This window comes from Fusarium vanettenii (assembly GCF_000151355.1).
Source record: "Fusarium vanettenii 77-13-4 chromosome 1 genomic scaffold NECHAsca_1_chr1_3_0, whole genome shotgun sequence".
Lineage (NCBI taxonomy): Eukaryota > Fungi > Ascomycota > Sordariomycetes > Hypocreales > Nectriaceae > Fusarium > Fusarium vanettenii.
In genome coordinates, this window is record NW_003315881.1 from 4,664,675 (window position 1) to 4,692,013 (window position 27,339).

Here is a 27,339-nt window from a genome sequence, read left to right on the forward strand (position 1 = left end):
CAATGCCCGATTGGCTATCCCATAATCTTCCCACAGTTAAGGTCTTTGACTACAGTCTATGGCCAATAAGTGAGCTTTAGCAAGGGTACTCAAACCCACCGTCCAGTCCGAATATGTTAAGTCAATACAGTAGCCTAAATTCCCTTATAGGATCTATCCAAGGTAAACCTAGCTGCCAGTCGTAAAGCCGGGAACTAAGCAGCCAGTAGCCGACATGAGCATAGAGTACCTAAGTCCCCTCTGTCTATATGCCAACCTGCTTCTTCACTATTCAAGAGTAACAACCATGAGCATTCATTGCCATCGTTATCTTTTAAGTCACTCACGAGAAATTCACTTTAGTACTCGGGAGCGACGACATGGTTGAAATGATTAATCTATTCTAGTCTATTAAGTATTGTCTAATCCCGCACTTAAGCAAACACGCTCTGCAGGAGATAATCAATGGGAGCCTCTCTGTAATCATCCTTCTCAACATAAGCCAGAGCAGTGTGGTTAACGTCAAACACATAGTTGTCAGGCTTGTTGACAGTGTACTTGGGCCAGGCAAGGGTGCTGTTGCCGCCGCTGACGTTGGGGTCGGTGCAGTGGATGAAGGAAACCCACATCTTGCTCATGAGGTCGGCCAGCTCGACAAAGGTCTCGGGCTTGCCCTCGAAGGGGTTGGTGGCGTAGCCGACACCGTGGATGTTGTTGAAGACGAAAGCGACCTCCTGGAAGTGAGTGGCTCCGTAGATGGGGCCGAGGCCGTTGACGTAGACGTTCCAGAGGTAAGAGTACACGGGGAGGTTGGCGGCGGCGTAAGACTCGACGAGAAGTCTGCGGCCGCTGTGCTGCTGGTAGTCACCGGCAAAGGCAGCAGCTCGCTTGTACTGGAGACCCCAGGGAGAGGCAGCAGGACGGCCAACCTGGGAAGAAGGAATTCCAACAGCAGGGTCATCGGGGTACAGAGCAGAGAGGCTGGCAATCTGGGTGGCGCTCATGCCCAGGCTGGTGAGCCAGGCCTCCCACTGGTCATCGGTGTTGATGCCCTGCTTGACGTAGGCGGTACCCTCGTCAAAGTTGTTACCGATAAGGACAGGAACGTGAGCAAACTTGCCCTCCTTCAGGAGCTTGGAGCCCTGGGTGGTCATGAAGTCACCGTCAACGACAGCGCTGAAAGTAGGCGCGGTGACACCAAGAGGGTTGGTGCCGTTGAAGATGTCGTTAAGAGTTTGCCAGGGAAGCTCACGAAGGCACTCAAGACGGGCAGTCTCGTTGGTGCAACCAGTCTTCTTGACAAGAGCGTCAAAGTAAGGCTGCCAGGTATCGGCATCAGCAAACTTGGCAACAGGGCTGCCGCTCTCGAGGATAGCGCTGCGGAACAGGTTCTTGTAGTTTCCGTCGTAGGCGACGAGCTGCATTCCTAGGGATCGAGCACCGGCAGACTCTCCCCAGATGGTGACCTTGTCGGGGCTGCCACCAAAGGCGCCGATGTTGTCCTGAAGCCACTCAAGGGCAAGACGTTGGTCCTTGAGGCCGAGGTTGCCGGCACCGGCTTCCTCCATCTCGTTGCTAAACATGAAGCCCCAGAACGAGACACGGTAGTTGATGGAGGCAGCGATGATGGGCTTGTTCTCCTTGACGGACTGCTCAACAATGTAGCTGAGGTTGTAACGGGGGTCACGAGAACCTCCGTTGACATAGCTCTATGCAAGGTTAGCAACAGTTAAATCAATTGATTAAATGAATAACTTACACCACCATGGACCCAAACACCAACGGGGAGGTTGTCACCGGGCTTGACGCCAGCGGGACGAACAACGTTGATGCTCAAGCAGTCCTCAGAGACAGGGTTGCCCAGGCTCTGAGTATCGGAGCCATATCCGATACACATCAGACCATACTCAGTAGCAGTCTGGACCTTGTCAAAGGGCTTGGTGATTGGCTTGGGCGAGGCAAAGCGCAGAGAGCCAACGGGGGGCTGAGCATAGGGAATACCCAGGAACTCATCCTGAGCATAGTGCTCATTGCGCAGACCCTGGTAGGTTCCCAGAGGCAGGCGAACCGTGGGGGCAGATGAAGGCAGGGCGGCCGACTCGGAAAGAGTCAAGCTCGTGAGAGCTGCCAGGAGGATCTTGGCCACGTGGGAAGACATCTCGGTAGGAGTTAAAGATGGCGAGATGTGATTTTTTGACAAGAGAAGGAGAGAGAGGGTTGGTGAGACACTAGTAGAAAGTCTGTCTATGCGATCGACAGCCCAGCTATAAATCTATCCCAAAGAAAGGGTCCCTTGCCCACCCCTGACGCAATTGATAGGCATGAAATTACCTCGTTACGTCTTGTTGAAAACGCCCGTACGGCTGCTCCGTGCACCGGAGGACCACGACGACTAGGTTCAAGATCCGCAAGATCCATATCGTTCAGCCTAGGACGATTCTCTTTCGGAGCTTTCCCCACAGTTAATGATGGGCGGTGCAAGTAATCTCGAGTCATGAAGGGGAGGATACGAACAAACGACGGCAATTTCGTGAATTACCATGACTAGACAAACGGCATTTTTCCGCCAACAAACCTTCTCTCCTTTCAACTTACCAACTGTCACTGTCAAACCCGGTTTCTTCTGCCGTAGTATAACGCCGTCTTTGTCAAGCGGAAAATCATTCCCAAGAATAGCTAGCACAGGGAGGGGTGGTCTCGGAACTTGTCTGAACCTCCGAATCCCCGCGGCCAAGAATTGCCATATTTGACATGAGCCCCGAAGAAAGGGCACAACAAAAAGGAAATAAGAGACGCTTCTCTCTTGTTTTTTTCTTACTTTGCCATCCTTGCCTGATCCAAGGGGACGAATTTGGCCAGATAGCCGGAAACCCACGAATGGCATGTCACGCCAGGATGGACCCATGAGGTAGCCAGGGGAAAAGCATCGTGGCAGGCAAGGAAGCTGTTCCCTTGGCTTCTAGTGAGATGGGGTGCCTCCGACGCCGAGCACGACGTCGACGGATGCAGACGGTGAGTATAGATACTCACATATGGTATAACCATGGGCCACGAGTCAATAACCTGCAGCAAACAGCCAAGGTCCCTTGCTTCCATCCCATGCTGAATGCCGCCATACGGCTACATGCAGCCGAAGATGAGCAACAGTTCATCCGTGGTACTGGTCCCATGCACACGTGGCTCTGGGCACGGGCTACAGTTCTGCATGCCACAAGTGGAATACATGCAGGCTTGGCCCCTGCATGGATGTCCCTGACCTGCGAACCAACAGGCGATGCAAGCCCCTGCATGTCGGCTCTTCACTGCCATGCCATGCCACCGTTGTTCTACCAACTCTTCTACCGCGATTCCAACCCTTACCTGAACGCCGAGTAAGCCGAGTTATATAGCGCACATAAGTTCCCTACTTCGGCGGCATTTGCGATAAATTCGTAAAAGAAGCAAATCCAGTATGGTTCGTCTTGTGGAAAAATTACCAAGGGTCGGCTCACAATGGCCCGGTAGTCTCAAGCTGAAAGACAGGGTTTCACCATTGGCCAAGTTCGGATCGATTCCGCTCAGTGGCCAGAGACGGGGCGGCTCTAGCAGCCCAAAAGGGTCAGGTCATCCCTCGCTTTGCCTGTTATTACTACTTTCACGAACTGGACTGGCCCCCCGTGTCAAGTTCACCTTCTGGTCGTGGCTTAAGAACTTCTCTTTGCATTGCTGATCATATCCCAATCTGATGTTGATGGCGCGATAACCCATCCATGAGGATCCTCGGGTTCCTGGCCGTCTCCCCTTGACCCGTGACGCCATGGGTTCCTGACAGAAACCTCTACCCGACCCAGTGCCACGGTATAAATACCCAAGATGGTGGATTACCCTTCCAGGGTTCGAGAGGGTCTTCCCCCTCCCCTTCCCCCCTCAGGGATACTGACTCTGTCGCCATCCCCAATCCTCCGGACGACATTTCCCTCTTAACCTTTTCCTCCCGGGTTCCATCGTCTGTTGCGTTTCCACCCGTGCACAACTTTAGAGTTTCGACAAGACCAACACAACATGGCGGGCATTGACGCCGAGGAGAGAGGCACTCGGCTTCTCGCAGCTTGCTGGGCTCTGGCGGCTGCGAGTGCCTTGCTGCTGTTTCTGAGGATATACTGCAAGCTCTGGCGAGGTAGAGGTCTTTGGTGGGACGACCACTTCTTGATCATGTCTTGGGTACGTTCGGGCCGAAAATTTCTGGATCTCTGGCTGACGATTGATACTTCTCCAGGCATCACTAGCGATCGCCGTGTCGATCAATACCTATCTCGTATCGCTCGGCTTCGGCCGACACATATGGACCATCAGCGATGAGAACAAGAAGACCATCAACTTATTCACCATTCTCGTCGCGACGTTTGGCATCATAGCTACGACGACGAGTAAGACGTCGTTTGCCGTGACGCTGTATCGCATCGCTACAAACCAATGGATGAAGTACTTTCTCATCTTTATCATCGTCACCATCAACATCTCTATGAACCTCGTGTGGATCTTTGGCTTTGCCAAGTGCACTCCTGTTGAAAGGGTGTGGGACAAGACGGTAGAAGGAACATGCTGGAACCCACAGAAGCTGCTCAAATACCAGCTGTTTGCAGCTTGTAAGAAGAAAAAGGAACGAGCCAACGATTCAATCAGCTAACCATTGTCTAGATTACTCCGCCATTCTCGACTTTGTTCTAGCTTTCCTTCCTTGGCCTATTCTCATGGGCATGTCGATGAGACGCCGCGAGAGACTCGGTGTCGCCGTGGCAATGAGCCTAGGAGCCATGTGAGACATCCTAAGACACGATGAAGCTGACAAGTGACTAACGCTCGTATAGTGCTGGAATCTGCGGTATTGTCAAGGCTGTGCTGGTGGTCAGCATGTCAAGTACCGATATTACCTATGACCGTGTTGACCTCACAATCTGGACTCTCACGGAACCTGCGGCTTCCATCATGGCCGTGTGCATTCCCGTTCTGTATGTACTTCTATCTATACATGTCCATCGCAAATATACCTAATACAAAGAAACAATAGGAGGATGTTATACCGCGAGCTCAAGTCGAGTCAAAAGAGCTACCTCCGCAACAGATCCCACACAAACCCCCTCGACGGAACCAACGCGACCAACGTAGCGAGCAGCAACACGAAATCCAAACGATACGGCCCCCATTCCAAGTACGGCCGCAACTCTGTCGTCATCATGTCAGCCGCCGGTTGGCAAGAGTCCCAAGAAGCCCTGCAAGACCCCACGAGCACGCAGACTAGCCGATCCAGGTCGTCTCCCAGCACTAACGGCGGTGTGTTGAAGACGGAGGAGGTGAGAGTGCATCATGAGAGGTTGAGCACGTTTAGCGATGAGAATTCGATAGAGTTGAAAAACATGGGGAACACAGCCAGTGGAACAGGACCAAAGGGGAATGCTCCCTCTTTTTAATCTACATTGCTACTAATTTTATTGTCACGAGTTACGATAGATACTTGTAAAATAAGTACATTAATATTCTTCTTTAATGAAAATGGTGCATCTTGCGTGGTCTCTTATTCAGTTCTTGGTGCTATATTGATGCCGTGAGCGATGATACTGACTTTGACAGGATGACGGGTAACTCAGCCTTCTGTCATTAACTTGCTCAAGTCTGACGAATTTCATCTATCGAAATTTTCATCGAGACCATTCACAAGAGCGCAACATTGTTTCCACATGGGCCAAGGAGACAAGCAAGGCCCGGGCTAAGGCGGTTCCAGACGTCCAGATATAAAGTCCAAGACTCTATTGAAAACCTGACATGACATCAGACATCCGATCCTCGGCAGCTTGATGGGTAGCATCTCATTGATCTCCACATCGATCGGTAGCAATCCGAGGATGCTGGAAATAAAGATCAGCACTGCCTCGCCGGGGCACTCCAGGTCGATCTCGCCCCCACAGGAAGCATCGACGCAGGCACCATTTACGTTGCGACTCTATGTAGCATCGAGGCTGACCATCATTATGCTGAAATCTGTGCTACACTCTTTGTGGCTATGCTCAACACCATCACAATATGAAGAGGAGCTCCAATACTAATCGAGGATAAGGAATAGCAAACAAAATAAGGCGAAATGTCAACTACACGGTGCGATCAGAAAATTCACTAATCTATGGATAGATATATGTTTTCTTATTAACTATTTATAGTAACTATGATCCGGCCATGTGGTGACTAGTAAATCTCCTGTGGGTGAAATGCTCCGGTAGGTGGCCAAGAGATCTCCACGTGAAACAAAACATTATCACCGCGGCAAGTCAAATGATGATTGTAATAGGTAGATGTATAGAAAAAGTAAACACCGTGATAAAACATTCCAAGGCAAGATAGTATCCAAAGTCTATTAGGCTTTTGTACATGTTTATTGTTATCCGCAAAACAGGACACATTCATTCCTCTGTCTTGATGCCCCCTAACCTACAGCAGCAAGGGGTAACAGCCCTCAAGCAGGGCACTCTTAAGCGATGAAACAGGGCAGACGTTCAATGTTTCCCAGGTGGCCAAAGCCCTGGAACAGACCACCTTGAGGTAAGTGGCGCCCTGGTAAATTTGATCTCTTCTTGGTCAGTGTCACTAGCACAGCGAGGAATACGACCCCAGATGCCGCGTTGTCCTGGCAGTTGAGGCGCTAATGACCCGGGAGAAGCGCCTCAGCCGCGCCGGCACAAGATCGTTGGATCAGATGTAACGGGTTGAAAACTTGTCTTGTCTTGGCTTAAAGGGTGGTAGTACGTAGTAGTCTTGGTTTTTGGAGGAGCTAGATTTGTTGTTTAAAAACATTCATCACGATATCAGCCAATGACGTCATGCTTCCATTTCCGACGTGGCTGACATAAACAGAGAGAAAATCCCGTGATTTCGCGTGCTCAAGATCCCGTAACTCCGTGACTTTCTAAAATCTCGGGGAGTCAAATGATTATCATGAAATATCTTGCTTGAGCCGGATCCCGCGGACGTCCCGGCCATCCCGACGTAATATCCAGCCACTGGCGACCCTCCAGTCGCGCCCGGGACCCCTACCACACCGAGACTCCGACCACAGGGAGACTGGCATCTGTGCGGATGTGACGTAGGTGGCCCACTCGGTCGTGAACCGGCATCTTTGGTGCCGACCAACTTTGGACGAAACCAAATCAATTTTCTGTTTCTTTTGGCTGATCAAGCAACCCCAAGGTCTAGAGCGTGCCAGCGGCTCACGCTGTGACGACCTGACTAATTCCGTTGGCGCCAGGTTTCCGACCTTGGACAACGGGCTAGACCAACGCTTATTATCACCACCGCCATCACTCTTCCTCTTCCTCTTTGTGTTTTGCTTTCTTGCCATGCATTACTGGGTATGGCTTCGCATCATCAACCTGGGCCTTCTGGCCATCTGCAGGTAGCAGCGGCATACAACAACCGCCGCACACCGAGCCCATCATCATCGCGAGTATCCATCAACCCTCCCGCCACACCGGGGAGTCCAGCGCCCGTCGACGAGTCCGCACCCGACTACTTTAATCCTCTGAGCCAAGCTCCCTCGGCGCAATCACAAACTTCTATATCATCCTTCCCACGATTCCCCTCGCAGACTTCTCTTTCCGCCTTTCCCGATGTCGCGCCGCCACCGAGACGACCTCCCGTCGATCAGGCTCGACTTCCGAGCATCCGGCTGAGGCGGACTTCCAATGGATCCCTCTACTCCGACAGCGGTCTCTCGAGCGAATTCGATCCGAACCGTCCCCGAAGCATTTCACAACCTGAGCGAGCAAGAGTTTCCGATGCTCCCGTTCTTGCTCGACACTCGAGGCGGGTGCCTCAAATAGCCATGCCTCGACTAACAGAGGAGGGTGCCCGACCAAGTCTCGCAGAACTAGGAATGGATGCACCGACGAGTCCTTTGTCTCCAGCCGTATCGCTTCCTGACCAAGCTCACACACGAGAACCGGACGTGGACATGACCAGGTTGCAGCGCGCAAGGAAGATGAGCCGAATGTTCTGGCCAGGACATCGAAGGCAAGGGGAACAGAGTGAAGCTACGCGACCTCTAACCGCCGAGGAGGAAGAATACGCCCAAGAACTGGTGGACTGGCTAGATGTCATTGGTGAGTTACCTACGTCATTGTGTATGGCGATATCGACTAACACGACCAGACCCCGAGGTTCAGACACTCTCTACCCTGACCAACGTCCAAAACTCCCTATTCGTCCCCGATCTTGGCAACTGGGTCAACCGCCGACCTACCTACGCCCTCTCTCGACATGAACCCGAGCAAGATTGGGCAAGGGAAGCCATCGCCAAAGAAAGACGTCAAGAAGCCGCCCGCGAAGCACGTGAAGCTGCGGCAGAAGCTGCCGAAATGGTAGCAGAGCCCCCGCCCATGCAACGCAGCAGCACCATCACATCTCGCTTGACCGAGTCTCACTACGCTGCTCTTCCCCATGGGGCAACTCTTGAAGGATGGAGTGCTGGGGAAAAGGCCGAGTTGGACGACCATGTTCGACATATGCTGCACTCTAGACGTGCACGCTTCAAGCGAAGTCTCAAGGGTTTTGGACAGTACGTCAGGAGACCTCTCGGTTTCTTCGTCACCCTTTACGCCACCCTCATTACTCTTTTCGGTCTGGCTTGGGTTCTCTTCCTCATCGGCTGGATCTATGTAGGCGAGAAGCAAGTCTACGCCATCCACATCATCGACAGCGTCCTTGTTGCGTTGTTCGCCATCATGGGTGATGGCCTGGCGCCCTTCCGAGCTGTCGATACCTACCACATGATCTTTATCGCTCGCTACTCTGGCATGATCCGGAGAGCAGAGAAGGGCAAGAAGCCCAGGTCGAAACTAAAAAAGAAGAAGGTTCCGCCAGAGATCCGGAGCAGTCCTGAATATGAGACCAATGGACGTATTACTGGCTACCAAGCTAGGATGCTATTGGAAGCCGAAGCCTACGACCCCGAGAACGATCAACGAGACGGCAGCATGAACAACCTTGATAACAACAAGGATAACGACCAGATGGCCGATCTGGAGAATGCCAAGTCTCCTGACCCCGAATCGGACATGCCAGCCCTGACGATTGCTCAGCTCAAGAAACTGCAGCATCACCAGAAGAAGCTGGCCAAGTCGCACAGTTTCTACAAACCCCAAGAAACATTTACTCATCACGCCTTTCCTCTCAGCTACCTCATGGCCATCGTCATCCTCCTGGATTGTCACTCGTGTCTCCAGATCTCTCTAGGCGCCTGCACATGGGGCATCGACTACCACACCCGACCATTCGCGCTCACAACGGTAATCCTCTGCGTCAGCATAACGTGCAACATCACAGCCGGTCTGCTCATCAGCAGAGGCGACCGCAAGACTCGAAAAAAGGACGTATGGGAGCTCCTCAACCGACAGGAGCTGACGGAAGACGCCATCAAGCACATGGAGGAGAAGAAGAAGAAGGAACAAGAGAAGGAGGAGAGGGGAAGCAGGTCGTCGGACAAGGATGAGTCTAGTGGGAGGACTTCGAGGGAGCTTAGAAGGCTGGTCAAGTTGCCGAGTTGAAGAGGGAGTACACAAAAGGGATGCATAATACATGAGGATACATGTGGATATGATGATGACGGTTTAGTATAATTCCTAATGAATACAGTAACATGTGTACAGGAGTGTGTTTGATGTGTTTGTGACATTGGCTATGGCACAACTGTGAGAGTATTACATCGTGACAGATTATGGGATGTCTTGGAATGGCATCCATGTCCCTACTCCTCTCTGTAACCATCACGGCAGCATGAGAGGCCGCTGTTGTAAGCTCCCCATGAACTTGACCCATCATCTCCCTTAGCATTTCTCACACGCCAAAACCCCGATTTCAGGAGAAGTATTCTCATTTTGGTAGTTGGTCGAGTACCTCAGCCACTCGGCAAACTCAAGAGCATCCCTACCGTCCCCCCTACGATCAGTCCACTCATCGCCATCCTGCTCCGTAACCTCGACGAACCTGAACCCGTTTGCGCAGAACTGTCGCGCGGCGGGTCGCGGGTTCGTCCTCTTGAGTTGGTAGTCTATCAACCAGACTTTTTTAACATGGTGGAAACGCCCGCGACCGAGGAGGGACTCTATCCGTTCCACTATGAGGTGTGATGATGGCTCGGGGGCATCCTTGTTGTATTCGTTTTCGACCGAGAGGTTGATTACCTCGTCGCGCGGCAGTTCAAACGCGACGTGTCTGAAATGAAACTTGCCATGTCGGGAGGAAATGGCCGTGTGCTGTAGCCAAATTTTGGCCATGTTCCAGTCATAAGGCTGAAGACAAAACAGGTCTCTCTCGGGCCAGACCATCATCTCCTGCTCGTGTCCGTCCAACATGAACTTTGCTGTCCGCGGTTCGTTATACGGCTTGACCATGTCGGCGATATCATCCGAAATGCACGATTCGGAGCCCATGGCCATGGTCGAAACCTTGATAATCGCAGCCCTCGAGTCACGGCATGCCTTCCAAAGTCCACGATCCAAAAGATACATGGACGGGTTCCCCTCTGTCCACGAAAACCCTTGCCCGTCTTTACATCTCGGCGCGGCGAGACATGATCTGCTAGGTCCCTTGAGCTTGTACTGTTGTGCGACGGCGGCGGATTCTTGCTTGTTTGTGCTGTTGAAGATGGTGAAGAAGTGGACCCCGCTCTTCTCTGCTTGAACTCTGGCGGCCTTTTCCCAGATCAAGTCGCGTATCTCTTGGGGGAGACGAGGGAAGGGGTGAAAGATGGTCATGGTGTTGTTGGTGAGAATGAGAGGTTAGACTGGGAGCCAAAATAACGCATATCTTTATGTAAGGATGTAAATGCAAACAGTGTGCGGTTATTTATGTCAGTGTTTGCAGCAGAACAGGCAAACCACCTACACAAACCTCTCCTCTTTACATCAAACAGACATCGTATCCATCACTACCACAAAGGCACAACCATTCACGTACCATTCTCTTATCGACAACAGACTCAATCAAGAAGTCGTAAATCTTACCAAATGCTTACCTGTCCATTTCTAACACTGTGTAAGCATACCCCCTATCTTGGCAGCCATGGCCTTCTCCTTCAACGTCCCCACGAGATTATTTTACCCATTGATGTACTTGACCTTGTTCTTGTACGCGCTGCTCTGCGGATCCGCTAGGTCTAGATTCGTCTAGTAAGCCGTCTTCTGCTTCTTGTTGATGTACTTACCCTTGCGTTCTGAAGTTGAGAGAAAGGGTGCACTTTGAGGATACCGACGGTGACATTGACCAACAACGGGTCAGCTCAGTGGGGGTACCATCAGCGAGATATCGTCAGGCTTTAACGAGGATCCTACTAGTTCACGCATCGAGTCGGCCGACGTCAATAGAGGCAGATAAGCCGACTACCTCGTCATGTATGGCAGAGGTGCGGTCAAGGTGTACCCCAACACCGGCATACTTCCTATAATACGCGAAAGCCAGAAAATCTGGGAAGAAGGCATCGCCATCCCCACCGGTGTCGGAGAAGATGACTACAAGATCAGATTTGCAGACCTCAACGGTGACGGCTAGGATGACTTGCCGGTCCTCTACGACGGCGGTGCGGTCGAGTGTGAGCCGGATAACAAAAAGATATCTCCCAGAAACGGCGAGCGCATCCGGCAAGAAGGCGCCGTCGTTGCCACGGACGTTAGCGAGCCTTGCAATAAGATCTGGTTTGCGGATCTTACGGATGATGCCAAGGATGACTATACTGTGTAGTATGAAGAGGGTGTTGCTAAGGGGTATCACAACATGGGACAAATTCCCAATGGAACGGGTCGCAAGTGGAATAACTTGGGCATGGCTGCAGCTAGTATAAATCCCCAGGGACCAGTTAAAGATGCTGATATCGATGATGCCAAGGCTAATCACCTCGTCGTTTGGCTTCTCAACGCCTATATCAGCTCAAATCGGGACCCAGATGACAACGGTTCAAGGGGTGGTGGCAATGACGGCGTTGGTAGGGGTGGCGGTGATGATAAATACGATATTAAGGACGATGATAAAGATGACGACAAAGATATGAGCCCGTCTCTGAAGATGGCGAGTCCCTAGACCCATGCCCATACACGTTAAAGAGCTGCGAAGAGGTTGAAGCCCTCGACTACAACAACGAGCTGAAGCCTCACTGGGTGGTTCAACATGGTCCCAGTGCTGCACAATATGGTGGCAAACGCCGAGGTTCGCTACAACGAGATCGTTGAGAACGGCTACTTGAGGTGTATGCAGACTACGTCGTGGGAGAATGGGGTTCGGCTCTCGACGATTTCATGTTGGGTAGCGGCGGCAAGTTCTTTAACTGCGATATCCGCTTCAAGTACTCTTGCTGCTTCTTCTGCGAAGCCCTTGACTTGCCATGCAATCTGCGTGCAGTGAAGAGTTCGGTACACCACCACTTCGATTCAACTAGGATAGCGAGCAGCCCCATCTACCCGACCACTTAAAGCGCCGCTTAACACAACATCGAGTCTATCTACTGGCCCTTCAAGGCCGAGGAGTTTCACACAGGAGTCAAAGGGCCTGTTACTAGAAAGGTTAATATGAGGAGACCTCTGACATCGCATGTGCTCGGGAGCTCTGTCGGCATGAGTTCGGTGTCAATGGGTATATACGCCGATGTATCGAAGTTCATGTACGTACTCTGGAGTGATTAGTAGTTCTCTCCCCGCTTGTTACTCCATATTATGTATCGTCAACCCACTTCCCTCGAGTAACAAGGCTGGCCCCTCAGTGACCTGTGCTGGGTCAACAGCCGGTGGTACGATGCCGTGGACCCTGTTTCGTTCGCATGGGACGAGAACGAGTGTGGAGAAGAATCCTCAGGGTCTGCAACGTTGCGTCCGAGTGGAAATCTACGTACAGGACCTAATCTGTATGTATGTACGTACGTACATGCAAGATCACGCGAGGATAGAGGGGAAATGTTGGTTTGCGAAAATAAAGGCCAATCTATCGCGGCCAAACGTAAAATGCATGTAGCAAGGTACTATGGGACATGTACAGATCAGATATACACAAGCCGTCATTCATCCCCAGTCCTACGACATAACCACAGCTATTATGATATAAGATGGCCCAGTCCCTTAGGAGCTGGTCGCGGTAGTGAAATCCGAAATCTGGGTCGTCACGACCAGACCAGCGACACTGGCCGACGTGAGGGTAGCAAGAACACCAGAGCACAGCGCAGAAAAGGCCAGGGCGGAAACGTCTCCACGTCTGGAGGGCGCGAGCTGACCGAGGATACCAATCTGAATACCCAGAGAGCCAATGTTGCCGAATCCGCAGAGAGCATAGGTGGCAATGAGCTGGGATCGAGGGGTAAGGTCGCTGTAGTACGGGTCCGTGGCCAAGGCGTTGAATGCATTGTACTCGTTCTATGGCAGCGTGTTATTCGTCACAATTTCTTCAAACAGATTGGATGGAAACTTACGGTGATGACCTTTTCAGCAATGAGTTTGGCAACCTTGAGGATGTCACCCTTCTCGCGAGAGACACCCAGCAGGAAAGAGACGGGGTACAGGGCGTAGCCCAGAATGGTCTGCAGAGTGAGCTTGGGGTCGTTGATGTCGATGTAGTATCCCCACCAGGTGAGGAGGCCATTGATCAAGGCAACAAGGGCAATGATGCAGAGAAGAGACGCGACAATGGTTCCCGCAATCTTGATACCCAACCAGGCACCATCGGCAAAGGCCTGAAGGGCGTTTTCAGCCTTCTGCTCATCATCCTCAGGGATCACGACGCGGCCGGCCGTCAGGGTCTCCTCGGTCTCGGGGTATCGCATCTTGGAGATGGCGAGCGAGGCTGGGATGGACATGATGCAAGACGACACCAGGGCCTCGGCGTTGAGACCGAGCGAAGTGTAGCCGACGAGAACGGAACCCGAGATGGTGGCAAAACCGCAAGTCATGATCTGGTGAATCTCGGCTTTGGTCATGTGAGGCACAAACGGACGCACCAGCATAGCAGACTCTCCCTGACCGATGAAGGGTGTAGCAGCAGCGACGACGGCCTCAGCTCCAGAGACACCAAGGGCCCAGAACACAAAGGTGGCAAACTTCATGATGAACCACTGGACAAAGCCAATGTAGTATAGAACCTGGACCAGGGAGATGAAGAAGATGATGGCCGGGATGACGCCGAAGAAGAATCCCGGGGTCGCCGCAACATCAGGGTTTGTGAGGAAGATGACACCATCCTTTGCGAACCCGAGAAGATCGGCAGCACGGAGGGCGATGAAACGGAAGATGTCATAACCGACGCCGGTGCGGAGCACAAACAGACCGATGATATACTGTCCAAGCATGCCACCGATGACAGTACGCCAGTTGATGCGCCTGCGGTCTTTGCTGGTGACCCAGAGAACAAAGAGGAAAACGGCAATGCCGAACAAGCTGACAGCTCTGTTCTCGCGAGTGTTGTCGGCAACTTCCTTGGACACAAACGAGCCGACGAGGATGGTGGCGATAGCGACAAAGGCGCCGGCGGGGGTACGGAGCTTGGCCGGGATCATGTCGTAGATGACAACGGCCGTGTGATGCCATGTCCAGCGGATGGGACCAGAGACGTAGCGGATCGGGACGTAGAAGAAGATCAGACGAAGAGTGATGGCGAGCCAGAGGAGAAAGGGAACGACCCAGTTCTTGTCGTTTCGGTGGACGACCAGAGACGCGATCCACCAGCCAGTGAAGAGCATGAAGAGGAAGAGGTGAATGATGGGTCGCTTATATCGGAGGATAAGACCAAGGCATCCACGGCGACTTCGCTCGCTGTCGTCACCAGTCGAGGCAACAACACCAGCCTCAGTCTTTTCATGGTCACTGTAGTCTGGGGGAGTTCCGTGGCCAGTCTTCTCCATCGAAGGAACAGGAACAGCGTCTACTCCATGCTTGTGGAGGTGGCCCTCATGAGGCACGGCGGTCGCATCATGGCCAGCGGTTCCCTCGGTGTAGTAGACGGGATCCTGGTGACCGCCGTCGGCGTCGACGCGAGGCGAGTGGTTGTGATGCTCATGGCGGTGCTGGTTCTCGGCCTGGAGGGCGGGATCCGAGCTGAGACGGGGCGCATTGGCAGCGGCGGTGGGAGTAGCTTCAGCCATGACGACGAGAGAGTCAATTGGACTGATTAAGTTCGAGCGTTGGTGTTGAAGCTCGCGACGTGCTGCTCGAGTTGAGGTTGCGATTAGGCTTGGCCTAGAATAAGGAAGGCGACCCGGGCCCTTGAGGAGAGAGGACAGTCAGATCGGCGACAACAGAGAAGATCATCTTGAACGACGGTGGGGATGGAGGCTTGTTTAATACTGAGAGGAGTGGGAGGCGTACCTGTAGAGATTGGAGAGGGTAACACCGGAGGAAGCAACGCAACGCAACCCCGGACCCCGAATCAATGGACGATCCCTTGTTGGTCTGGTCCCACGCGAGCAGAGACAGACAGACAGACAAAGAAAAAAATCTATCGCAGCATGGGATCTAAACCTTGCACGGCACATCCATGTCGAAGCTTATCGCAGTGCCAACGGCTGGTCGCCTCCTCCGTCTGTGGCACGCACTGCGTACACCCCGGGCCGGTGTGTCGGTCGACAAATTCTGCAATCTGGTGGGCCGTCCGTTCATCCATTGATTGACCATGTGGTTGCTTGACTCGGAGTCTCGAACGATGAGCGGTTGCTTTGCGGCGAGGTTATCATGACTAGGTACTGGAGGTGGTTGTTGAATGAAGCTCGACTTCTGCCTGTATCTGCTCCTTCCTCTGGTACAGCACAGTGTTCCAGGTCAGCTGACCATCTCAACACTGGCAACTTCCATCCGCCTCCTCCTATCTATCAATGATCGACACTCTTGGCTCCCACAAACAACACTCTACACAAAAAAACACCAAGAAAACCATCGCCACTCCCCCCGGCGTCTACTCGGCCGCACCTCAACCCCTCGATTCCTGATCTGGAAGGTTGCTGGAACGTTTGACCCCATGCTGGAGCCCTACAAACCCCCTCCCACCAATCATCAACTCACCTTCTGGACGCCCCAGCCGGGTCCCGCTGCTGCCAATGCACGCTACCCGCGGCGCGCCAATGGTCCACTGACGTCCTGTACCCCACTACGGAGAAGGCCTGTAGCGGGTTTAGCTCCCCTGTAATTGATGGTGGGTTTCAGCAAAAGGGCCTTGGTCCGTGAGGTGAAGGCCAACAGCTCCTCCAGCTGGATCGACTGGATATCAATGACACGCGACAAGCAATCCTTCAATTGCCAGCTCCGACCAATCAGAGACGTCTGATAAACCCCTTCACTTGCTTGCTCACTGCTTCTGCTTGCAGCAGCTGCAGGCAGCGGGGGACTTGTGTAGCGTAGCGTAGCTCCTCGTCGGTCTTCGGTCACCATCTTGGAATGGATCCTTCCCGACCGTCCGGCTCTAGGTCATGTCCGTTTACCTGGGCCTGGTAAACTCCAATTCTGTTGCTACCCGACTATCTTGATTAGAACAACTCAGCAATTTCAGCTCGACGGAGCATCTTGATTGTCGTGATGTCTTCAATCTCAACTTGATTCAATCTCTCTGTCTTGTGCCCTCACCTCGACGCCATCACCACCCGGCCCCGGTATCCCGCCTCTCACCTCATCCCTCTCGGCACCTATCCCCAAAATAGACACCCTTGTCGACACATCCCTCACCTGTGTCCCCTTTGGGTAGGTCCCTAAAGGTCCCTTTTGTAAGTGGCTTACCGGCACCATCCACACAAGAGCCCTACTCTCGATCAACTTCCGTCCCTCCCCTACTCCCCCATATCTCATATCTCTTCCCCAGTCCAAACAAACATGCCCCGAGATAAACGTCGCCGCCGCCGCCGCCCCCATATCTTCATCCCCTGCTCCCTCCCCGATCTGGGTTGCCACCCCTTGATAGCCTCCCACCCCCGCCCCCGGGTTACACGCGACTAGGTAGGCAGGTCATCTACCTAGCTGAGCCAACGACAGTAGCTACAGAAACCTAGCATGTGCCGAGGCTACACTGCCTGCCAATATCTGGCTTACCCATCAGATTAGCTGCCCCGGCCAAGACATCCTCTCCGAGATAAACAGCACCCTTTAGAGTTAAAATCTCCTTCCCTTGGAGATATAGCCAAGCCAACATCTCTTGTCTTCCATCGGTCATCTCCGCTTAGGACATCGCCCTCTCCCGACAAAGATAATAGTATCTGGACTATCTGATCTTTGGACTGTATCGCAACAAATTCTAGACCGAGACATTGAAGCCCACGTCGCGTCGGCCATTTACACGTATCGTATCACGCTTCACACAACGCCCAGTACGCACCAATACCCAGCACGTCATTGCAACACACTCGTCGTATTCACCACAGCAATCTAACAATAACTCCAAACTCCGTCGCGTCGCACTCATTCCCATGCCCTACTGTAACAAACTACCATCGCCGTGCGAATGTCCCGTATCTTGGTTTGCTCTTCGTTTACTCTCCGCTCCTAAATCTTCTGTTGAACTCTTCCACCGCCACTCCAACCATTTTGTATAGGAACCCTCTTTCACTGCCTTCGCCGATTGGGATGAAGGGTCCATTAGCCCCTCCTCTCAGCGCAAGGCTCACTCCCGTTCGCTCCTTGGCGATCGTCTGGATGTCCTTGAGCGGCACGTCCCACTCGCTTGTCAATCGTCGGGATCGGATCAATAGGATCCGAGCAAATGTCACCATCACCACCATGTCCTCCTTGGGCAGCTCCAGGTGTCCAATGTACTGCTCGTCAAAGTATCTTCCATTGTCCACCTGCTTGAGCCAGTATTGCCCGAGAGCTTCCCGCGGGTTGTACGGCCGCACGATGCCGTCTTGTGGGATGAACCGTGGGAATCGTGTGCGATCCAGCTCTTGCCCGTCAAACACTGTGGTTGTGTTGCGGATGCCTTCGCTGACGTTGCTAGCCATGTCCAGTATGCCAACAGCAGGCTTGGTTGCCAACCCGATCACGCCCTTGCCGACACCCTTGAAGAAGCCCAGCGCACCCTCTTGCTCGGCACCCTCCAGAGGCTTGCGCGCAAGTCCACCCACGCCTGATGCGACGCTGGTGATGAAGCTGTTAGCACCCGCAGAAACACCGTACAGGGCGTGCTTTGGCCTGTTGCGCGCTCTTGTGATACGTCGTCGGTCTTGGAACTGCTTGTCCAGCGACGCTGCTGCAAGACCCTTGCTTAGACTGCCTGTGAACTTGGAGAAACTGTCACTGAAGCCAAACACTGTCTTCTTTGCGAATGAAGCGGCGCCCTTTGCAATGCCCAACCCAAACTCCTCTGGTTTATCCGACAGGATCAGGCCCTGGTACGGCTCGTAAAAGACGTCCGTCACACCTGATGAGATGCTGTTGAAGAGGCCCACTGGGTTACCCAAAAAGTCGGCAGATCCCAAGATCTTGTGGATCTGGTACATGACCTCTTGGCTGTAGTGACTGGAGCAATTCTGAATGAGCACTGCAGTTGTCACCCGCACATTGTCCAAGATGAGGGCATTGAAGCGGATTGGCGCATCGTTGACGTTCCCGATGGCCATGGTCATGACGTTGAGGAAGAACATGATGGGGTTGCGCGATGACCCCTTGTCCTCAGCATTCACTCGTTCTGTGCGCATGAAGCTGAGGTCGAGTTGCATCGGCTGGATGTTGAGCACTTCAAAGTAAATATCTTGGCCAGCCTGCACCTGTGTCGGCTCAGGAATGTCAAGATCCTCATCACACAGCTTGCCTTCGTCGTCGACCATCGTCCAACTGGCACCGGGAACGTTGGTAAAGTCAAGAAGAGCAAAGACGAAATCCTCATCCAGATCAACCGTCATCTGCTGTAGCAAAATGGTTGCGTACTTGATGTAGAGCACACCGTACGAGTCATCCTTGACACGACTGATCATGGCATGCAACGATGGATGAGCTTCCACCTCTTGCGCCTTCTTGGGTACCACACTGGGATAGAGGATCATCGGGAAGAGACCGCCGTAGAGTTGGTTGTCAATCTGAATCCACTTGATCGCCATCGAAACGGTCTGGATCAGTGGAGACTCGCTGTAGCGCAGTTGGACATCTCGAAGGGTCAAGTAGGCAAGCTCCTTCATCTGAGTGTTCACCAGAGACACACCAATGCCCGCGAGCTTCAGCTGAGCACGGAAAGTAGCCCCCGTGTCCTGATCCTTGACCTCAAAGGCTTCTGGGCCGGTGTTGGTTCTAGACAACGTCTTCGGCTTGTACATGCTCTTGCTGGCGCGGAAGTTGCTCAAGATCATCGTTTGCTTCGGTCCATCCGCAGCAACATTGATGTCGATGATCTTCTGTTGCCCTGTAGAAGTCGTAAACTTCATGGGAATCTGGTTTCCAATCTCGGCCAGCTTGACGTGTCGCTCCTTGCCATTGATTGAAATGATAATCTCACGGAACTTGGCTGCGGGGAAGTCCCAGGCGTAGGGCATGATGCTCCTGGGTGGTAGGCGGTACCGGATCTGTCTCCAGCCACTGCGGTCCTCGACACCCTCTTCGTCCACGTTGGGGTTGGCTTGCCAGAACATGAACTCGGTGTCACTCTCGTTGCGCATAGAGAATGGCCAGCTCTTAGTCTCCATGCTAAGGTTCAAGAAGACGGTAGAATCCTCCATAAGGATTTCCACTCTGACCAGGAATTGCCGCTGTCCAGCCTTGGCAATCTTGACATGAGTCGTACCAATGTCGGCAATATTGAAGGGCGACGTCCAGTGGTTGTTGACACCAGGGTAGCAGAGGCATAGCTGCTTCACCTTGGACTTTTGCATGAAATGAAGGGGCTGGAGAGAGCCTTGTCCAAGGGTGAGGTAGCCAGAGGAGCTCGACTCCCTGACAAGAATCTCTTCGCCCAGCTTGTTGTGTAGCACGAATCGCGGTGCGAGAGTGACAACCTTGGTCAACTTGTACTTGCCCTCGCCCGACTTGACCGTGATTCCCACGTGGATCTCCTTGTTCTTGTTTGGCGAGTTGAGAACAACCTCAGAAGTACTGCCAATGGCGTCGAAACTTTGGGGCTTGCTCCACTCAGAATCCGCGACCTTGAGGAGTGCTCGGTTGCGGTGATCATCGCTTCCATAAGAGAACATGAAGGGCAACGCCTTGGGGCGTTCCTGATCTGACGTGTCCATGAGAGGGAATTGTCCCGCCGCCGGCTTCGCTTGCTGGAGGAAGCCCTTGGCACGCACTCGAACATCCACGCCAGTCTTGTTCAGAACGACATAGGGACTGTAAACCGTGACCTTGAACGCACCACCGCTGTTGGGAATCTTGAGGTAGTGCAGAGACAGGTTCAAAGGTAGTCCTTGGTCATCCTTGACAACAAGCTTGCCTTCCTTACGGAAGTCCTCGTTGTTTCCAGGGTTGATGATCGAAAAGTCGCTCGCCTTGAAAACTGTGTCCTGCATGTCGATGCTGAGGAGCAGCAAGTGAGAGAGCTCAACAACATGAACTGGGCTGACACCACCCTTTCGCAGGAAGTTGGTCCAGTCCTTTCTGGTGTTCTTGTCATAGATGCGGTACTTGAAATCGTACGGCAAGAGGTTCTCAAGTGTCACCGGCGCTGACAGCTTGATCTTCATGTACGGGTATTGCCTAGTCACATTAGAATCGGCGCGTCACCATTAAGGGGAACAACTTACTTGGTCAGCGGGTTGGCCTTGTCGAAGCGTGCATGGACCTGGAAGTAGAACGGATCTCCATTCTCTCCCTTACACACAACCTGCTTTGTAGGTCGCTTGAGCAGATCCTTCCAGAACAGCTGGTCGTTGCTCCATTGGTAGCCAAAGCCACCATCAGGTCGAATAAGAACTCTCTTCTCAAACACGGCACCCACAGGGGCCGGTCGAGAGTCACCGGGCGCAATCTTCTCAATCTTGAGTAGATGGCCTTCTTGCGCATCATAGATACCGAGTTCTACTGGGATTTGTGTTGCATTCTCCACGTGTAGGGGAGATCTGAAGGTGACATATTTGATGTTGTCCTCGGTTCCAAGCTCCACCTCGACACATAGTCGGTGCAGAACATTGTCCGTCTTAGGACGCAGGCTGTAAAGGTATTCACCCTCTCGATTGAGTCGAATGTTCTTAACAGGATCGAACCCACTGCCCTCGAGCTGGATGTTGACATAGTTCTGGTTCGACTCGGTGAGGAGATTCTCTCGCATCTTCTCCCAGTGCTCGAAGCTCCAGGGTGCTTCCTTGCCGTCCTCCAGACGAAGGTTGATGGGTTCATCGCTGGTTGGGCTCTTGGAGTGGACAACGACATCAAAACCAGTGTAGTTACGGATGCGGTAGGGTGCTTCAACTCCGCGAGGCTTGTCTAGCACATCCTGTTCAGTCGTCAGGAAGTCAAACGACTTGGATGCCAATGCAATCGTGGCCGTGGTAATGGTCACATCGAAAACCTTCTTGGAGGCAACATCGACTGATAGGAGGCCAGAGACCGTATCCTTGGCCACGCCAAAGCCCACCTGCCAGGGTTCCAGGAGCGGCTCCCAACTGGACTTGGAAAAGTTGTACACGTTGGAGTAAAGGTCCATGGCGGTTTCGGCCTTCAGGTTCGAAGACCAGTTCTCAGCAGCTGCACTGAATTTCTTGATGCCAAGGTCAAGAATGGGAAGTTCATGCACATCGCCAATCAAAACGACACGGATGCCTTCCACTGTAGCCGATAGCTCCTCATGTCTTCGCTGGGCAGCTTGCTGAGCTTGCTGCTTGGCCTTGGAATCAACAGCATGGCTGGGAGCATGGCTGGCTGCAGTCGCCTTTGTTCGGCCGGCGATGGTAGACTGGCCACGGCCACTGGCAGATCGTTGCTTCATGCCAGCTTTGCGCAACTCCCGGGCCTTCTGTTCAGCAGGGGTTTCCTTGGCCTGCTTTGGTTCGTTTCCGGATAGCTCTCCTGCTCTACTGACGATTTGAAGCACGAGAAGAATATCACGGAGCGATAGTCGCAGCACAAGAGGCTCAACATCCACATGGATGCTAGTAGACAGAGGCTTGGAGCTATCCATGCTGAGCTGGATCGAGAAGTCATCGATGATTCGAAGACGTGACGTCTCGAACCTGTCCATCCGACACAGGAACATTCCAATTTGTGACACCTGGAAGGTCAGGACATGCTGCTGAGAAAGAAGCATTTGTCGAATCGAAAGCACAATCGCCTCGGAACTTGAGGTCAGAGGGTTCGCGATGAGGATGACCTGTGCATCAACAAGATTGACACGGAAAGCGATGCTCATCGTCGGCTCTTCTTTCTTCTCCTCGACTTGGGCGACCTCAGTGCTCTGCTGTCTTGATAGTTGTGAACGAGGTCGAGAAGCACTATCTCCAGAAAATGTGACTTGCAGAGACTCGGTGTCCGACTCGTCAGGAGTAGTCTCAGCCATGCTCTCATAATCCATCGGGCTGCTCTCATCAACAGTCAAACCCTCCACGGCAAACTTCTGAATAGCAAACAGGTAGTCGAGTGCAAAGATGACGCGAGGGCTGTCAATAGTGGCCATGGCGATCAGGCTCTTTTCCTTGCCACCCGACATAGTCACACTCGCCATGAGCTGCTGTACTTCCTTGTTCATCGATGACATGATGCGACGGAATTTGTTTGTCTCTCGGGGTCGACTGTCATAGATGGTAAATGACCGGATGAGCAACTCTGCTTCTAGCGAGCCATCTGAGAGCATTCTTGTCTTGACCTTGGTCTCGTCGAGCGAGAACCGTGAAAGACTTGACTTTGCAATGTCATGAACGGGTGCATCTTCTTCAGCCATGATCAGCTCGAGTCCGATCGTGTTGATGCGGAAGACAAGATCGAGTTTTGTCCAGGCTTGGTCAATGGAGCTGAGTTCAGGGCCCAGATCGACCAGCGTTTGGTCGTCGCCAGAGTCGGCTTCTGTGTTGAGCGTCCGGGCACGCTGCAGTGTCCCTTCGTCAACTGCCTTGGCCGCTTCTTCCTCACTGTCGTTGCCCTCGCCAGCAAATGCTGCAGGTACCGACTTGGAGATTTCCATGAGAAACTTGACTTGGTATTGGGTAAGCCGGAGGTTGAAGTCAGACATGGTTCCCTCGATTTCTGTCTCGGGTCTCTTGACTCCAGACTTGTGCTCAGCATAGGTGATGTTAAACCCAAGATCCACATGGTCGATCATTTCAAGCTCCTCAGAAACATCATTGGCGTAATGGAAGTCTGAGGTAAGCCTGATATTTCGGATACCAGCCGAAAGCTTCATCGCAATTTCGGAATCCTCGCTGTCATCCAGGGGCGCGAACTTGTTCTGGGCGTAGATCTCACCCAGGTATGCCGTGATCAGGTCTCTCTCAGGTCGGCCGGGCTTCACCACGCGGGGGAAGACGACAATAGGGGTGTTGACCACGACATCAAACTTGAAGCGGCTAGGGCTTTGCTGCATTTGGTTGGCTTGGTTCATGGCAGCCTGGCGTGCGGCATTGTATAGGGCCTGCATCTTGCCAAACTTGACCAAGAAGTCAATGATCTTGCGGAATGGCTCCTCCACAAAGTTGACCTTGACGGAACCAGCGCGGAGGAACACGGAGCTATCGTATCCTGGGTATGTCTTGGAATTGTTGGCGTCAAAAGTTTCATAACGGAAATCGGCCAAGTCATCCCCCTGGATAGTCACGAGTTGGCGAAGATGAGAGTCCTCTGAGACGCCGAGATTCACATCATCAACAAGGGATAGATCGCCGAGTCGGGCAGAAACGCGCATGGTGTTGGCCCGAAGGAAGATGCCAGCGTCTGCCTTGTTGAATGATAACGTGGCGAGTCGAATGCCATCGTTGTTCAGGATCAGCCTGATACTCTTGAGGTCCACCTTGACTCGGATGGAACCAGAGTTGGGTGGAGGGGTGGTGTTGAAAGAGACATCAACGCTTGCTGTATCATCATCGTAGTTGTCCAGGAGGGACTGTGGGCCGCCGGGTTGACCAGCTTGCTGACTATCGTTATTGGTGAAAGTGACGAGGATGAAATCGAGAAGCGTCAACAAGGTCTTGCGGGTGACGATCAAGTTGATTGTCGAGACCTTGGCGGTCACGTTGGTCTCGACACCCTCATAGACGGGCATGAACTCGGGCGACAATGGATTGACCTTAATAAACTTGACATGAACCAAGCTTCGACCTGCCTTGAGATCATCGCTATCGCCCGACGAAATGATGGCTTTGAATTCGTCAGGAGGGTTGTCCACAAAGTCATCAACCGTGACTGAGCCAAGTGAGACCTCGGCTGCCATGTCATAAGGTCTCGTGTAAAACTCCAAATCAAAGCTCTCAGCGACCAGTTCAACAAGGAGAGCATCGGGCTTTCGTTGGTCAGGGTCGCTCCGATAAAGTGAACCCTTGAGGGTGTCAACCTTGAACTTGAACTCGAAGATCCTTTGCTGAACGCGAAGCTGCTCAACACCGCCTCCATCGTCCGCGTCCTCAAAGTTATCGTCGTCTTCGTCCATATCGTCAAGCACAACAGCAGTTTGAGCCATGAACGGGAATGCCGTGGACTGCCGCCTTTCACGATGAGACTTTCTTCGGGAACGATTAGACGCCGTGCTCTTTAGCCGAGGCCGAGATTTCTCTTTTTGTCCCTCTGACGGTGGTTCAGGTAGCGATGGTTCACCAAACTTGGGAATCGCCACATCAATGATTCTCATGAGGTTCTTATACTTGGAGTCCGAAACAGCGGCGTGAAGCATCGGCAAATGACCGGAAACCTTGAACTTGGTCAGGTTGGGAGCCTTCGGGAGGATCGAGGTTTCGACAGTGAAGTCGACGTTGATCTGCTCGACAACGTGAAGTCGGGCCTCGTCGTCCTTGTCAACAAGCTGCGCTTTAGTTTCCTCGATGGATGGCCCAATGAGAACTTGAGTCGATGTCAGTTTGACAATGAACTTGTCGTACATGACCGATTCAAGCCGCTTGAGATCTTCGTCGCTGTAGGACTGTTTTTGTTTGGACTGGATCTCCTTCATGGTGTCCTGGTCGACAAGCTGACTGTTGACATGAATGTGACCAGCATCAACGATCAAGCAAGTCGAGTCCTCGGTAGTAATGCTGACAGGCACTATAATCAGGGGTGCTTGAAGATCCAGCTCGGCATTGATCGTCTTGTGTTCCTCAAGAGCAAACTCAAGACCGGCTCGAGTCTGTTCCCGGATGCTCTCAACAGTGGCGCCAGCACTCTCCATCAGGGCAGTGATAGACTCCATGTGACGCTCAGGGGGTCTGAAAAAGTCGGCAATGCCAACAACAAAGTTGGGGTTCCAGATGACCTCGAGAGGCTTCATCTTTCCAACAACAGCAATGTCGCCCTCGCGTTCGAGTGGGTTCTGTTCGACCTCGAACTGGAAGAAGGGGTCTTCCTCTGCATTCTCGAGCTCGGCCAGCGAGAGTCTTCGGCGCTGCTTGACATCGGGAGCATCCTTGACCCGCACAATCTCAGGGTAGAGTGTGTCAGGAGTGGTGCCGTCGTTGACACGCAAGCCACCAAGGCTGACGTTGGCAAGGAGAGAGTCCTTTCGCTGGAGAGCCTTGGCCTTGAACACATCAAAGTGTAGACTAAGCAAGTCCGATGCGTTGTCGTGGGGTTTTCTCTTTAGAGTGAAACTTCCAGTGCTAAGGGAAGTCTCAATGCACATCTTGATGGCTTCTCGCGGTATGTCCACCTCGTCCGCAAGAGCATTCTTCTCGTCCCAGTCGATGGCCTCATAAAGCTCCTGTCGCTGTTCCTCGGTCATCTGTGTGTTCTCCTCATTCTGCTCGATCGTCTCTTGAGGTTTGGAGCCCCACACCCACGAGAGCCAGCCTTGTTGCTGCTGCTCCTGTTGTTGTGGTTGCTTCTTGAGAGCCTCGGCGTTTTCCTTTTTGAGCTGGTTGCGGGCTAGAGATCGCCAGAACCGCAGATCTTCATAGCCCAGTTTCCACTCAAGAGAGTTTATTGCATCAGTGTCCTCGGGAGACATCTGTTGCCCTTGTTTCCTCTTCTTGAACAGCTCTATGTATTTTTTCCTGTCATCACGACGCTCCCGGAAGTAATCCCAGGACCACTTTCGGTTGCGCTCATGGATCTTGGATAGCACCGCATTACCGGCAAACTGTAGCCATGCATGGGGGTCTTCCTTGGGCCTGACCCCCTTTGGTTGCAACTTCTTGTACTCTTGGTGACGAATGAAGTAGTGGAAAAGGTCAACCATCATCAAGGCGTCTCGATACTGGTCATCATCCAGGACAAGACCGATCTCCTCGAACAATAGATTCGCCTTGAACTTGGGCACCTTGATGTCGCCCGATTTGTCGAGCTCAATCTTGGCTTGTCCGTTGACAGGCTTCAGAATGAATTGGTGGCTAGTATTCTTCTCGGCGCCCTTTCCAATCATCTCCCTAAATTTTTCAACGATCTCATCGTGTGGGAGCGACTCTGAGGTGGGTGTTGCGGCCTCACGGCCAGTTCCGAGTAGTGTTGAATCGGTATTCCAGTACACAGCAAGTGCGCCCAAAGTAGCCAGCTTGTGGGTGACGGAACTCGAGTCCTGGATAAAGGTGGGCTTCCACTGACCGTCTGTGCTGACGGCGCTGAACTCCTCGAGGGTAACGCCCAGAGCGAACGGGTGTCCTGGTGCTGAGATGGAGTCCTCATATCGGATGTGAATATTCTTGACCGTGACCTGGAGGTTGTCGACGATCTTTGTAACCAGGCTCTGCGTAAAGCTCTGGCTCTTCTTTTGTTCCTCCTGGCTCATGCCTTCCTGGTTTCTCTCCTTGAGCAACTCAGCGCTGTCAAGCTTCTCCATCTTGAGCCGCTGTTTTCTGCGTTCCTCCTCCTCTTCATCGTATTCAGCCTCCTCCTTAGGGCTGGCCAGAAGAAAAACATCCTCGATAAAGACCTTGACAGGGGCGCCACGCAGGTTGGACCAGGGGATGATGAGGGTAAGCTCGCCGAGGTGGCCTTCCATGACATTGATGGGAAGCTTGAGCTGGTCGAGGGCCTCACGGCGCAGCTCTAGGTTTCGTAGTTTGACATCTCCCGACCAGATACCGACTTTGAGCTGGGCAGGATCAAAGTTCTTGACGTACATGCCCAGAAAGCGGTTGAGCAGGCCGGCGACGAGGCCTTCCAACATTCTGGCGGCGGTTCAGCCGTAACCCGGGCCGGGGAAGTAAAGGTAGAATTCGTACGAGGTATTTTATCGAAGCGTCATCTGTCGCTGGGTATGCGTATCGTAGACACGGGATGCCATCCGAGGTCTCGGTGGACTATGGCAATTCGAAGCCCGGCGGGGAAGATGAAG

General features: G+C 52.8%; 6 protein-coding genes across 6 annotated transcripts; 2 read left to right on the forward strand and 4 right to left on the reverse strand.

Annotated features, from left to right (window-relative positions):
• Window positions 1-413: 413 nt before the first annotated feature.
• NECHADRAFT_90554 (uncharacterized protein) lies at window positions 414-2,137 on the reverse strand (the record flags this gene model as incomplete). Its single annotated transcript, XM_003054664.1, has 2 exons — window positions 414-1,688; window positions 1,739-2,137. The coding sequence occupies 2 exons, from the start codon at window positions 2,135-2,137 to the stop codon at window positions 414-416; spliced, it is 1,674 nt and encodes a 557-aa protein (XP_003054710.1).
• A 1,883-nt stretch (window positions 2,138-4,020) lies between these two features.
• NECHADRAFT_75721 (uncharacterized protein) lies at window positions 4,021-5,426 on the forward strand (the record flags this gene model as incomplete). The annotated part of the gene is made up of 5 exons (XM_003053962.1): window positions 4,021-4,179; window positions 4,235-4,604; window positions 4,657-4,774; window positions 4,827-4,967; window positions 5,027-5,426. 5 exons carry the CDS (start codon window positions 4,021-4,023, stop codon window positions 5,424-5,426), a joined length of 1,188 nt encoding a protein of 395 aa, XP_003054008.1.
• A 1,730-nt stretch (window positions 5,427-7,156) lies between these two features.
• On the forward strand, window positions 7,157-9,627 carry NECHADRAFT_103285 (uncharacterized protein). Its single transcript, XM_003053963.1, has 3 exons — window positions 7,157-7,399; window positions 7,435-8,105; window positions 8,155-9,627. The coding sequence occupies exons 1-3, from the start codon at window positions 7,344-7,346 to the stop codon at window positions 9,546-9,548; spliced, it is 2,121 nt and encodes a 706-aa protein (XP_003054009.1). The 5' UTR covers window positions 7,157-7,343; the 3' UTR covers window positions 9,549-9,627.
• A 200-nt stretch (window positions 9,628-9,827) lies between these two features.
• NECHADRAFT_75723 (uncharacterized protein) lies at window positions 9,828-10,757 on the reverse strand (the record flags this gene model as incomplete). The annotated part of the gene is made up of 1 exon (XM_003054665.1): window positions 9,828-10,757. One exon carries the CDS (start codon window positions 10,755-10,757, stop codon window positions 9,828-9,830), a length of 930 nt encoding a protein of 309 aa, XP_003054711.1.
• A 2,346-nt stretch (window positions 10,758-13,103) lies between these two features.
• On the reverse strand, window positions 13,104-15,281 carry NECHADRAFT_90556 (uncharacterized protein; the record flags this gene model as incomplete). The annotated part of the gene is made up of 3 exons (XM_003054666.1): window positions 13,104-13,394; window positions 13,451-15,068; window positions 15,229-15,281. The coding sequence occupies 3 exons, from the start codon at window positions 15,279-15,281 to the stop codon at window positions 13,104-13,106; spliced, it is 1,962 nt and encodes a 653-aa protein (XP_003054712.1).
• Window positions 15,282-17,321: 2,040 nt separating this feature from the next.
• Window positions 17,322-27,171, reverse strand: NECHADRAFT_103286 (uncharacterized protein; the record flags this gene model as incomplete). The annotated part of the gene is made up of 3 exons (XM_003054667.1): window positions 17,322-20,633; window positions 20,681-23,933; window positions 23,985-27,171. The coding sequence occupies 3 exons, from the start codon at window positions 27,169-27,171 to the stop codon at window positions 17,483-17,485; spliced, it is 9,591 nt and encodes a 3,196-aa protein (XP_003054713.1). The 3' UTR covers window positions 17,322-17,482.
• Window positions 27,172-27,339: the final 168 nt, after the last annotated feature.

Coding starts and splice junctions, on each gene's coding strand:
- NECHADRAFT_103285 (XM_003053963.1), top strand. CDS start 7,344: ATGCATTACTGGGTATGGCTTCGCATCATCAACCTGGGCCTTCTGGCC. Junction 7,400..7,434: donor GGCCTTCTGGCCATCTGCAG/GTAGCAGCGGCA, acceptor CCGCACACCGAG/CCCATCATCATCGCGAGTAT. Junction 8,106..8,154: donor GGACTGGCTAGATGTCATTG/GTGAGTTACCTA, acceptor TAACACGACCAG/ACCCCGAGGTTCAGACACTC.